The sequence below is a fragment of the Schistocerca americana genome, chromosome 1 (genome assembly GCF_021461395.2).
Source record: "Schistocerca americana isolate TAMUIC-IGC-003095 chromosome 1, iqSchAmer2.1, whole genome shotgun sequence".
Lineage (NCBI taxonomy): Eukaryota > Metazoa > Arthropoda > Insecta > Orthoptera > Acrididae > Schistocerca > Schistocerca americana.
The window spans coordinates 778651781-778666431 of NC_060119.1; the positions used below are offsets into that span (position 1 = coordinate 778651781).

At 41.0% G+C, this 14651-nt stretch overlaps 1 protein-coding gene across 1 annotated transcript in view; it reads left to right on the top strand.

Annotated features, from left to right (window-relative positions):
* LOC124594163 (transient receptor potential cation channel subfamily A member 1) overlaps positions 1-14651 on the top strand; it is a 208368-nt gene that overhangs the window by 46905 nt on the left and 146812 nt on the right. Inside the window, exon 9 of the mRNA XM_047132522.1 lies at positions 11589-11701. Coding sequence (XP_046988478.1) covers positions 11589-11701 — 113 coding nt within the window. The remainder of the gene's footprint in view (positions 1-11588; positions 11702-14651) is intronic.

The following is a 14651-nucleotide window of genomic DNA, read 5'->3' on the forward strand; positions in this document are numbered from 1 at the left end:
TTTCAGCTTCCTTCTATAGCACCACATCTCAAATGCCTTGATCCTCATTTTTTTCCGATTTGCCTATAGTTTACGATTCACTACCATTCGATGTTATGGTCCAAATGAACGTTCTCACAAACTTCGTAACATGTTATTTAGAAGTCTTTTATAGCCTCTATAACATCTAGATTTAGAGTGGAAGTCCCTTACTTTCGTTTTCTTTTTTAGTGCAAACTGGAGAAACCAGTTGTATTCCTACAAGTACTGACAGGATCTCTCACAAAATTCAAGTCAGTAGGAAGACTATGAGTGCCAGCCTTTGATGTATCAGTTACAAAGCTTGTTGAAGAAGTGTTTCAAATGGGAGCTGAAATGTGCCAGTTCTTCACATGTATTCAATACACGATATTCCTTTTCCGAATTTCTCCTTGGTTTCCTTTTCTGCTTGCTTGCTTACAGGCTGAATAACACCTGGGATGGGGAAAAAACCCTGTCTTGTTTCCTTCACTGCTGTTGCTTCTCTTTTACATTCTTACCACTGTAAATGTTCTTTCATTTCTGTGCAAATTGTAGATAGCCTTTCAGTCCCTGTGTTTCATCCCTGATACCTTATGAATTTCAAAAATTGCTTTCCAGTCAATATTGTCAAACATTTGTCCAGAACCGAAATTGGTCTTCGCTGATTTCAACTTTTGCCAGCCTTTCCACTGTTAATAATTCATGTAGGCATTTTGCAACCATGACTTAATAAACTGTGTTATGTAATATTGCCACCTGCCAACATCTGCCTTATCTTGAATGGAATTAAACAACAGAAACTCCAGGTAGGGATATCAACAATGTAAGAAAAGATAGATTGCTGCTTACTGTAAAGTTGCTGATAGGCACAATTAAAAGACACTTATTACAAAGCTTTTGGCCACAGTCACTGTCAGAAAAAGAAAGAGAAACACACACCATTCGTTAACACAAGCAAGCACACCTCACATATAAATCACCATCAACTGCGGCAGCTCGGTCCAGAGCATTCTGGTCTGAGCTGCCAGGATTGGTGGGCATGTGTGTGTGTGAGCTGTGCTTGCTTGTGTGAATGAATAGTTTGTGTTTCTCTTTCTTTTTCTGACAGTGACTGTGGCCAAAAGCTTTGTGTACGTGTCTTTCAATTGTGCCTGTCTGCAACTTAACATGTCATCTTTACGGTAAGTGGCAATCTGTATTTTCCTACATTGTGAGATTGAATTTACGTGGAGACTTCAGAAAGTAAGTTAGACATGTTTTTCCATGCTAAGACTCTAGCACAACAAGAGTGGCATATTGTCAGAAGAGAGAGCATCTTACAGGTATCCTGCAGAGACAGTTATGCTGCAATACAGACAACAGGTGCATCACAGGCTGTGAGTGAGATGACACTGTAACTGTAAACACACTCCAAAGTTGAAAAATGTGAAACAGTATGATTCTTGTGGACAAAATGTTTAAATTGTAGACAGATTTACCATGAAATTCTGGTTGTGTATGGATTGAAATTAGTGTCACATCCAGCCGTAGGGAAATGGTGCCAGCTATTTGACCACAGACACTGCAACTGTAAACACACTCCAAAGTGTGGGAAGGAATGGCATCAACCCCAATCGCAGATGACAGTATCCAGACAATCACTTTGGCAAGCTGAAAGGACATCTAGTGGGAAAGAGATTTTCCAATGATGAGGGCATTCACACAGAAGTTCTCAGATGCCTCTGAGACCAAAGAGCCAAGTACTATCATTTATGAACTGCACCTTTGGTAGAGTATTCTGACTGTTCCTTACAGAGACTTGGTGACTACATTGAAAAATAGTGACACGTATTTTGGCCATTTGATGTGTAACACAGCATTCAACATTGTTGCAGTTTGCAAACTGTAATGTTTGCTGATGATGCAAGCATACTATCATAGGTGCAAAATAAACATTACTAGATACAATTCAGATTATATAGGTGCTGGAGTACAAATTTTCTACAGCAGATAGCTGTAAATCACATTAGTTGCCCATGTTATGCCACTTAAAACAAGCTTAGCCTAACTGGCCTTTAGTAGTGGATGCAGACATTATTGTTCGTAGCTACATTAAATGAAAAACTGAGTGTAAAATTCCTTGTGGTCCAGCTTGGAAAGTTAAAATTGAGTCAATACATTGACACACGTATCACCAAGCGTGGTTCAGCTTGTTTTGCTTTTAGAAGAAACCATCTTTGTGTTGACCTAAGGATAAGATAGTTGGCTTATTTTTTTAACTTCCACTCTCTATGATCTAATTGAATTATCTTCTGTGAGACTGCACCTAAAATACCAGTAAATGAAGTATTTATTTAGTAGAAGTGAGCAACAAGAATATTGTGCGAAGTAAATAACTGCATGGCTTGCTTCAGGGTTTGAGAATCTTACACTCTCCTCTGTTACTGATGATAAAAATCCATTTCAGTTGAGCTGTGCTTAGTACAAAAAATATCTCATGTAGTCTTTGCCTCATTTTCCTCAGTTTAGAGTGGATTTAGGTATTATTGTGCAGAATTATTCAACAAGCCCCCACACAACATTCTAACAGGAAACAAGAAATTGCGACTTCCTATCTTATCAAAAGAAAGTTAAAAACATGTTTCATTAGCCATTCCTATGAATTATCTGATTAACAATGTAGGAAAAGACAGAGTGCTACTTACCGCAAAGAAGACATGGCAAGTTGCAGACTGGCACTGGCATCTTCAGCTGGGATCTGGCCAAAAGCTGTATGTGAGTGTCCTTTAATTGTGCCTGTCTGCAGCTGGATGTGTCACCTTTATGGTAAGTAGCAATCTATCTTTTCCTACATTGATGATATTCCCATCTGATGTTTCCATTGTCTGAATTATCTGATTAATTAGATTCAAGGACCGCATATTCATGTTAACAGTGTCAACAAACACTATTTATTGTAATATAAAGTTAATATTAAATTACCAACAAAGGATAAATAATAGCTATTTAATATAGCTTAGGAAGCAGCAGATTTTTTTTTGAGGTACCAGCTCTCCTTCTAATTTTATAGGTAAAATTTAGCTTGGGCAAGAACATACAGTGCAAAGAAGTACAGTGGCATTTAATTGTTAATGCAATGTACAGATTAAGTTTCTGTGATTTGCTCATCTTTTGGAAATGTGTACCTTGACTTATAGCATATCCTTGAATGTCCTCCTCCATAATGGATTCTGCAGAACACAATGACAGAATAAATATGTTAGTTAATAGATTACACCTACTTCTAAGAGTGATATAAGTAATGAATGTACAAAGAGTACCATGATATCACACAGGTTAGAAATAATCCAGTGAATATAAGTAGTGGTAGGTCATAGCAAGACCAATGGTGGCAGAATAAGGCAGTATAATGGCCAGTGTACACTTGTATCTACATTTACTTTTACATTTCTTGAAACTTATAGTGCACTCACTAAAGCACTCTGTCGTCAAGCCACAAGTGGCCCATCGGGACCATCTGACCGCTGTGTCATCCTCAATTGAGGATGGGGATAGGAGGGGCATGTGGTCAGCACACCGCTCTCCCGGTCGTTACGATGGTTTTCTTTGACCGGAGCCTCTACTATTCGGTCGAGTAGTTCCTCATTTGGCGTCATGAGGCTGAGTGCACCCCGAAAAATGGCAACAGCGCATGGCGGCTGGATGGTCACCCATCCAAGTGCAGGCCACAGCCGACAGCGCTTAACTTCGGTGATCTCACTGGAACCGGTGTATCCACTGCGGCAAGGCCATTGCCCGAAACTTATAGTGAAGGAAGCAAAAATGAAATGTAGTGGTTGGTGGGATGTGGCCGCTACAAATGCAGGATGATGAAGGGTGAGAGTGAGGGGCTGTTGGGTGCCCAGAAGCAGTAATAAGACAGCATTTTGATTTAAACATTTATTGTTTGGTTCTATAATTGAATGACCGCTATGGCAGCAGCAATGGCATGCATTACTGGAAAGCACTGAAACATCTGCATCAGCAGTCTCAAAGATGACAGCAGAGTCAGGGTGCCAGCACAGTAGAAGTGGCACACTGCGAGGTAGCTGGCTCAGCTGGTGGCTAGTGTTGCCTGTTCCACAGTGATGCCCAACACCACGACCATGTGATTTATTATGGTGCACTTATGGACCTCGAAGATAGTGCCACATTAAGCTCCCATCAGCTCTGCGTGGGGTTTGGTGGTTTTGCAGAGCTACGTCATGGCCTCTAATAGAGGAAAGCCATGGATGCTGGTGTCAACTCGCAGATGCAAGTCAGGAGGGCAGCAGCAGCTAGCACAGCTCCTTGGAACAGCAACAGTTAAACATAGCACCAGACCCTATCTGTTTGCACCCAACGAGCAGATGGTACTAGGCTCCAAGTTCTCCAAGTTGTCTCGGCAGCAGAGGAAAACATGGCAGCTCATGATGGATGAAGTCCAGCAGGCCAGACAATAGTCATATGGTAAATGGTAGGCAGTGCATCATAAGTTCTGCCTTAGAACCGACTCACTACTACTGTGTAGAGGAAGGGCTCAGGAGCATGAATATTTGTAGCTGTCTGTCAAGAGCCATGACATTATTCCTGGGTGAGGATGATGAGATGTGGCCTGTTTTCTGGGTCCATTACCACTCTTCATCATGTCACAGTGCCCCAGTCTTTCGTTTCAGGCTTTCAGCTCATTACTTTCTGCAGTGTCAGTGTGCTGAAAGCTGTTCCTGTGTATTTTTTATATGTTGTTAATCCATTGTGTGTGGTTGGCAAAATATTTTTGATTGGCAAAATGACATTATGCTCTCTTCACTGTGAGGTCATATTGCTAAATTGGTGATTCAGGAACCCTTCTCAATCAAAGTGTAGCTATGGGATCTGTTGTGTGGCACACTATTAGTAGTATCAACTCTCCTGTCTGTTTCACATTCTGTTGCAAATATTGTGCGCAAGACTGGCTTGGCGTGCTTCTGGGCAGGGAGAGACTCCAAAAATTTTACATTCACCCAAGAGTAGTTTGTCAAATCTATAGTTAATTAATGAGCATGAACTGGTGTGCAGCATCTGAAGGAAGAATGCCACTTCCTTAATCGACAGATACAGCGTGGTTACACTGACAAATTCACTGTTCATTTGGCTTCAGAGCCATTACCTATGATTTTTATGTGTAAGGTTTACATAATGGTTCTCTGGCATATCTAATTATACTGATTAATTAGCAATAGTGCTGCTATGGCCACAGTCAAACAGTAAATAACAAACAACTGAGAGGCCATGGCTGGAGCATGGCTATTGGGGTATAGTTGTTTGAGTTATGCTACTTCTGGAGTGCCATTTTTATTAAATGAGTGACCCATAAAGTCATGGATCCATTTTTGAGGAGTGGAGCATGCGTACTAACAGTTCATAAAATGACCTCACACCTGTAAGACTGAAAAGAACAGTACCCATCCCATCTCATGGTAGCCATTGGTCTTACAAAGAAACATCATTAATTTGACCTTGTATTTTAATGACAAAAGAGCACACTACCAAGACATCAGTTCCAGCAGTCAGTCCTGCGTGATGATTTAGCCTGTAATTCTGAATGTTGAACTTCTGAATGCACAGCTTTTAAATTTCATGTGTGTTGGTTGTTTATCACTCACTGTGCCCCACTGCAGCCATTTTAGGCCCAAGTACCAAGTGCTGTACAGTGGTGTTACAACCAGAACCCTCCTATTCATGGGATATTGATGGTGAGGGAAGAGAAGAGGGGAGGGGGTCATGTTGGCCAAATGTAATTTGAAACATTGATCAAGAAGATCTTATTTTAAGTGAATAGAGTATGTAACATATCAACATCACACACACACACACACACACACACACACACACAAAACACACACACACACACACACACACACATATATATATATATATATATATATATATATATATATATATATATATATATATATATATATATATATATATATATATATATATATATATAAAGATGATGTGACTTACCAAACGAAAGTGCTGGCAGGTCGATAGACACACAAACAAGCACAAACATACACACAAAATTCAAGCTTTTGCAACAAATGGTTGCTTCATCAGGGAAGAGGGAAGGAGAGGGAAAGATGAAAGGATGTGGGTTTTAAGGGAGAGGGTAAGGAGTCATTCCAATCCCGGGAGCGGAAAGACTTACCTTAGGGTGAAAAAAGGACAGGTATACACTTGCGCACACACACATATCCATCCGCACATACAAAGACAAAAGCAGACATTTGTAAAGGCAAAGAGTTTGGGCAGAGATGTCAGTCGAGGCGGAAGTACAGAGGCAAAGATGTTGTTGAAAGACAGGTGAGGTATGAGCGGTGGCAAATTGAAATTAGCGGAGGTTGAGGCCTGGCGGATAACGAGAAGAGAGGATATACTGAAGGGAAAGTTCCCATCTCCGGAGTTCTGACAGGTTGGTGTTAGTGGGAAGTATCCAGATAACCCGGACGGTGTAACACTGTGCCAAGATGTGCTGGCCGTGCACCAAGGCATGTTTAGCCACAGGGTGATCCTCATTACCAACAAACACTGTCTGCCTGTGTCCATTCATGCGAATGGACAGTTTGTTGCTGGTCATTCCCACATTGAAAGCTTCACAGTGTAGGCAGGTCAGTTGGTAAATCACGTGGGAGCTTTCACACGTGGCTCTGCCTTTGATCGTGTACACCTTCCGCGTTACAGGACTGGAGTAGGTGGTGATGGGAGGGTGCATGGGACAGGTTTTACATCGGGGGCGGTTACAAGGGTAGGAGCCAGAGGGTAGTGAAGGTGGTTTGGGGATTTCATAGGGATGAACTAAGAGGTTACGAAGATTAGGTGGATGGCGGAAAGACACTCTTGGTGGCGTGGGGAGGATTTCATGAAGGATGGATCTCATTTCAGGGCAGGATTTGAGGAAGTCATATCCCTGCTGGAGAGCCACATTCAGAATCTGATCCAGTCCCGGAAAGTATCCTGTCACAAGTGGGGCACTTTTGGGGTTCTTCTGTGGGAGGTTCTGGGTTTGAGGAGATGAGGAAGTGGCTCTGGTTATTTGCTTCTGTACCAGGTCGGGAGGGTAGTTGCGGGATGCGAAAGCTGTTTTCAGGTTGTTGGTGTAATCTGTTCAGGGATTCCGGACTGGAGCAGATTCATTTGCCACGAAGACCTAGGCTGTAGCGAAGGGACCATTTGATGTGGAATGGGTGGCAGCGGTCATAATGGAGGTATTGTTGCTTGTTGGTGGGTTTGATGTGGACGGACATGTGAAGCTGGCCATTGGACAGGTGGAGGTCAACATCAAGGAAAGTGGCATGGGATTTGGAGTAGGACCAGGTGAATCTAATGGAACCAAAGGAGTTGAGGGTGGTGAGGAAATTCTGGAGTTCTTCTTCACTGTGAGTCCAGATCATGAAAATGTCATCAATAAATCTGTACCAAACTTTGGTTTGGCAGGCCTGGGTAACCAAGAAGGCTTCCTCTAAGCAACCCATGAATAGGTTGGCACAGTGTTACACCGTCCGGGTTATCTGGATACTTCCCACTAACACCAACCTGTCAGAACTCTGCAGATGGGAACTTGCCCTTCAGTATATCCTCTCTTCTCGTTATCCGCCAGGCCTCAATCTCCGCTAATTTCTAATTTCAATTTGCCACCGCTCATACCTCACCTGTCTTTTAACAACATCTTTGCCTCTGTACTTCCACCTCGACTGACATCTCTGCCCAAACTCTTTGCCTTTACAAATGTCTGCTTGTGTCTGTGTATGTGCAGATGGATATGTGCATGTGTGCGAGTGTATACCTGTCCTTTTTTCCCCCTAAGGTAAGTCTTTCCGCTCCCGGGATTGGAATGACTCCTTGCCCTCTCCCTTAAAACCCACATCCTTTCGTCTTTCCCTCTGCTTCCCTCTTTCCTGATGAAGCAACCGTTTGTTGCGAAAGCTTGAATTTTGTGTGTATGTTTGTGTTTGTTTGTGTGTCTATCGACCTGCCAGCACTTTCATTTGGTAAGTCACATCATCTTTGTTTTTAGATTTATTTTTCCCACGTGGAATGTTTCCCTCTATATATATATATATATATATATATATATATATATATATATATATATATATATATATATGATTTGCAATCCAAATAAATTAACACACAACAGTTATATTAATGATTAAATAGTGCTATGCTACATCTTTAATGATGCATTCATTCATTTCTTTAATTTACAATACATTTGTGAATTACAATGTAAAGGTGTTCAAAGCAAGGAGATCTCTGACACCAACTTCAGTTTGGAAACTGTGCACTTTGACACAATAAACAAAGTACTATCACTTGTTTGTTCATCAAAATTACGAACACAGAGCTCTTACACACTCTCTGTACAGTATTTGGTGGATGGACATTAGGTAGCTGCAGTGGAGCGGAGTGAGGTAATTACAAAACAACTGGTGTGCATGAAGTTTAAAAGCTGTGCACTCAGAAGTTCACAAGTGTGTACTATCAGGATTATGGCCCAAATTTTCACACAGCTTTGATTGTTGGGGCTGATATCTTCTTAGTGTACTTTTTCCTATTTAAAATATGAGGTCAAGTTGGTGATGTTTCCTTGTTTGTAATACCCATTGTGTTAGTCCAGCACTGAAACAAGTTTACAGATCGTATCTTCACCAGTAATGTTTGATTCTGTAGTTTTCTAAAGAATCTCATCTCTTTTCTCACTATTTTAACTATCACTATCATTGTTCAAAGGGAGTTATTTAAATAAAGTGTCTTGAGGTCACATTTTTGTTAGGGAACAGCAAGGAACCGTTCTTCTCTACTTTCTGGACACCTTGTCCACCGTTAACTCAATGCATGTCTCAATCATAGCATTTACTGCAAGCCCACTCAGACAGATCGGTATCTGCACGCCACCAGCTACCACCACCGAGCACAGAAACAGTCTGTTCTGAGGACCTCGTTACATCGTGCTGAAACCATTTCTGATGCCAAAAATCGGCTGAGGGAAGTGAGCCACTTATGTAAAGTTTCCAAGGAAAATGATTACAACAGACAAATTTTGCAAGCCGTTTCATGTAAGCCACGAAGGTAGAAGACCTCGGAAGAAGATATGAATAAGATTGCATTTTCAGTGTATTGTGGCTCTGTTACGGGAAAGATTAACAGGATCCTAAAAATTAACACTTTCTACAGCCCCAGCAAAGATCCGGCAGCTAATCAAGCCTGTGAAAAATGATGTAGGCTTCAGAACACCAAGAGTATACAAAATAGCACGTGGATGTGGGCAGTTTATATCAGTCAGACTTTCTGCACTATTGAACAGCACTGCATAAAACATGAAAGGTATTTCTGCCTATGCTATCCCAAGAAATCAGCTGCAACAGAGCATGCACTGGAAAACGGACACTGAATTACATACAATGATACTTCTGTTTTTAAATTGCCCAACAGCTTCTGGGATAGCATAATACATGAAGCAACAGAGATCAAAATATCATATGACTCTCTCAGTGAAGACTGTGGATTGTGGCTCAATACAATCTGGGAGCTGAAGTGGGTGCAGTGGTCATGCCACCAAAACATTGCCATATTTGGTGCAGGGCTGGGCACCAGTGATATCACTGGTGGTGGTTCAGCTGTACAAGCACAGCAGCAGCATTCACACGGCAGTCAACCACTTGATAATGGCAGAGGAGCTGAAAGCTCATGGGCACTTAACCGCTTTATGGGACTTGAAACTCGAGAATATTTTTCTAATGGATATTGCTGTGAGAGCATGCATTTATAAAATAAATTATAAATAGCAGTTGGTTGCCCTTTTGATGCCCCATTCGTTGTCTGGTCAGACCATGAGCATCACATGTGTGCTAAGTTCCTTCATCATGACAACAGTTGTAGGCATGCATCTGCCCATTCCAAACTATCATTTGTTCTCATGCAACTGGGTACTATTCAGGATCTTACAGTTATGTACTGACAGATTTCCACTGCTCAAGATTACATCAAAAACATATTTCTGGCAGAGGAATTGCTCCTATTGAGGACTGTCCTGACACAGTTTTCCAACAAATACTTATTATTAGAGCGTAATAGGGGTTGGTAGGTGTGAGGGATGGGCTGTGCATATCATAATTTGCGGGGTGTGGATTGCAGAATTAAGAGGAGTTTTATAGGAATGAACTATTATACTGGCAGGTCACATATCAAAAGCATTTAGTGAATGGCATATATGCAAATGTGATGATACAGGACAATAAAATATACACTTGTCCTGTTTTTTGAGTGAGGAAAAATATGTTTCCTACTCTATGGTGGATTTATTTTGTTTATAGTTCTGTAGGTGTATGCAAGCCAGTTTCCACTTATGCTTAGTAAGAGTAAGTCAAATGTGATACTTTGTATCAACAGTGCTATGGCAGGTGCATGTTCTGATGTCTGCACTATTTTATCCAGTTTATGATGTAGATGTGTTTATCACTCCGTGCTTGTCCTTCTACATTCAGTTCCTTTGTGTGTGCTTGTGTGTCACTCTTCATTCATCTGTAGATGAGTGGTTGTCTTTGTCATTTTTTTCTTTGTAATATGAACTACAGCATTTGAAAAATATTTTCTGTTGTGTAAAAATTTGTATGGAAGATACTGACAGAATGTAAATAATTTAGGAGTAAAGCAAAGCACTCACCAAATATCGAAAGCATTGAGTTGTTGACAGGCTCACATAAAACAGAATGAAAACTTTGCTGGCTTTTGGAAGAAATGCTTTCCTTTGATGAACTAGAGTACAAATACACACACACACACACACACACACACACACACACACACACACACACACACACACAAAATGCCAGGGTTGCAATTTGGGTAGTCAACAGTTGGGATATGTAGGCTAAGGTGTGTAGAGAAAGAAGGCAATTCAAGGCATTTGGGAGGTTAGCTGGTTGCTTGGAGGGGGCAGGAGGTATGGAGGCTACGAATGCAAATGGAGAGGTTGCAGGTGGATGGGCTAGGCATGCAGCACACAGTTACCAGAGCTGGTGAGGTTCAGTGCACAGAGAAGATGATGTGAAGACATGGACTGGAGAGGATGACAGGATGGAGAAAGGAGAAACTGTTGGGTAAAGTGAGTGAGGATGTGGGTTATTGGAGATTGTTCTCTCACTACCCATCCCACTTGACACAACCCCCATGTCAGTCCACCTGCCCAGCAGCAATCACGGTGTTGTCTGTCCAGCCAACATAGTGTAGCACAGGTCTGTGTGTGTTTTTGTATGCGTATTTGTATTATAGCTTGTCAAGGGATTTCTTCCAAAAGCTAGCATAGTTTTCACTCTCTTTTGTGTGTGCCTGTTGATGACTCAGTAGTCTCCATTACTCCTAGATTTTCATCTATGATGTTTTTCTTCATTGTCCAAATTCCCTTCTCAAGTAGACATCACTGCTTCATTAAAACTAAAAAAAAAAAAAAGAAAGAGAGAAAAGAAAAGAAAAGAAAAAACATGAAATCCCCTAATGCAGAAAAAATACATTGCCTGTAATGGAATTTTGTAATTACCTCATTGCAGGTATGGCAGATATAACACCGTTCGTCAGTTACTGGACTCAGAGAAAGGAACCTTCATAATCAATGAAAGTGATGGAGAAGGACTGACCCCACTCCACATAGCTTCTCAACAAGGTAAGAGAAGGAAGATTTCAACATAAATTGATAACTTAATTTTGTGGCTACCAGACCCTACTAATATGTAAATGTCCTCCATAAACTGTTAATGAAACATACCACACTGTCAGACAAATGTAGAAGATTACCTGCTGTGCTTTAAAAATTTTTTCTGGTTTCCCAGGGGTACTGATGAGGTCTCACTTGAATCTGTTGTTTTTGTTTTTTTTTCCTCTCTTTTCCTTTGGAAATTTAGATTTGGCTATATTGTTGTGACACTTGATAATAATGCATACATTATCAGAAAACATTTTGCCTTTCTTTGTATTTATAGTATCATTAATGTAAATTTAAAAGAGTGGTGATCCAAAGGATAACTCCTGAGGAACTCCGTATTTCATACTCCCCACAATATAGTTCTTAATTTTTCTGTTTTATAATGTTTGGAGTGGCATCAAAATATTCTTGCTTCTCTTAATTGCCTGTTTTGTTACTGAGTTTGGAAACACATTATAAAAGTCATGAATGGACTTTTAACAGTGTGTGAGGACAGGAAAACAGGAAAGCTTACCTGACATATGCTGACACAAAGCAAGTGTGATAGCTAAAAGAAATTGTGTTACTCCAAACCCTCTCTGTATCATGTGAATGTGTCTTGATTTGTCTGCCCTTTATATTTTACAGTTTTCCGTGCTGACTCTCCTCCCACCCCCCACCTACGCCCCTCAGTAGAGGAACTTCCAGTTCCAAAAATACAAGTTGTTTTCTTTATTTGTTTCTACACAGCCTGAGAAAAAAATTATCCACCCAGAAGGGGAGAAGGAAACAAAAAGAAACTTCATGGGGTGAGAGAGTATGTGATGTTAGTTCAGTGACTGCAAACTCAAGTCAAACTTAAAAGGAACTTGGTAGTATTAACCCACTTATTAATATGACATTGCAACCCCTCTGGCCTGCATTCAGACATTGTTTTGTTTGGGAAGGGGGTCATTAAGCTGTTGTACTGTCTCCTGAGGCAAGCTGGCTCTCAACTGGATGCTGGTACTGGAACAGAGTTTTCTTCCAAGCTAGTCTCACATATGTTCTATTTGGGACTTTTCATGGCCACAGGAATACCTCAACTTCAAGCTGACACTAGATAGACACATGCCCTGTGTGGACTAGAATTGTTCTGTTGAAAAATGATGCCAGGATAATGCTGCATGAGAGATGACACATGGGGATGCAGGAAGTTGATGATATGCTGCTGTGAAATCAGAATTCCCTCAGTCAACACCAGCCATGACCTGAAGTCATACCTGATGGTTCTCCACAAAATGATGCCAGGAGTATCGCCATCATACTTATCCAAAACAATGGAACTATGGGATCTCTCCTCATGTCACTGTCATGTTTACCAAAATTGATCATAAGGGCTAATGCAGGATTGTGATTAATCGCTGAACACAATGCGATGTCATTCATCAGTGGCATATGCATCCCAGTCACTCAACCTTCTAAATGCAGCTGTTTGTGTTGTGGTGTTGGTGGCAGCCTGTGATTGGGTTGGTAATTCCTTTTTGGGCTGCTTCTAGTCTCTGACCAGTGGTATGGGATAACATAGAATCTTGCAGGGAGTTCATTACTTGTTCTTGTAAGGTAGATGGAGATGTGAAAGTGTTACAGTGTACTTAGTGCAGAATATGGTGGTTTTCCCTTGTGGTGGTCACACATGGTCGACCATAAACTTGACAGCAAATATACCTTCCCTAACATTCCCATGCAGTCCAACATTGGGCCACTGTCATATCTGAATGCCCAACAAATCTAGATATTTCACACTTCAATGAGCCAGCCAAATGGAGACTCACAGTGAGGCCCCTTTCGAACCCAGTCAGATGCTGATAACGCTGTCTCACACAGTTACACGGCATCTTCATGTTTGCCAGTGATCAGTCAACATCTGATGCTGTTTGTGCCATTTACATACCCTACCAGGCCTGGTAACAATGTAAACATGAACAACACTAATGCACTCTGGTGGCCGTTCTATCTGTCACAGAGAACAGCAACTCTAATCATTTACATATGCATCGATGGCAGGTACATGTATGAAATTACGTTGACATTCGAATACATCTTCTGGGTGCTTCACGTTTTTTGTCAGGCAGTGTATAATGGTCTGAATGTCCTCCAGTTGGTTTTTCTTGGTCAACAGGCATTCTTCTTTTGTCCCTCGTAACTGTGAAGTCAGTTGTTGCATTAGTACCACCACACTTTCAAAACCAAACTGATTATAAATCAGTAATCCAAAATTCATTCCTTTCTTGTGTACACAAGGGATAGTGAAAAAAAGGCTAAACATACTACTGCGCACCAAACACTGTAGTAATCCCGCTATTGAAGCCAAATCACCATTTACTTCATCCTTCTGTGTTCATTTGTTTTTGACTGTACACGAGTAAATTTTTCATTCTATTCCATGAAGAGGTTGGAAGAACAATATGTGCGTATGAAGTTTTGTTGCATGCTAGGAATAAAGTTTATACAAATGTTTTGTTTTGTAAAATAATTATGCAAAGAATACTGTGAAGGGTAGTAATAAAGTTTCAATTATCAACTCAAAAAAAAACAAGATGTGGCCATGAAACTTGGTGAAACTTTTCTGCCTGTACACCCTTTAATGTCGCACATGTTTCCCAATGGTAGATCACTTGGCAGGGACATTGGCTGTAGAAGGCTGGGTGGTGACTGTTCAAGAAATGTCCAGTCTCAAAAATTATCTCATTCTCATTCTAGAAATACTTGCCATACAACAGTTCCTTCATTTCAAGAGATAACAAGGATGAGGCAAAATATGATAGCCCAAAGAAGCAGTATGTCTGACTATGTCCTGTGCAGAATGAACTGGGGCGCCGAAGCTGGGTAAAGTCACCCCCTAGGACAGACAAAAAGCTCTAGGGATTCCAGCCAACTGGCAGTGTTAAGA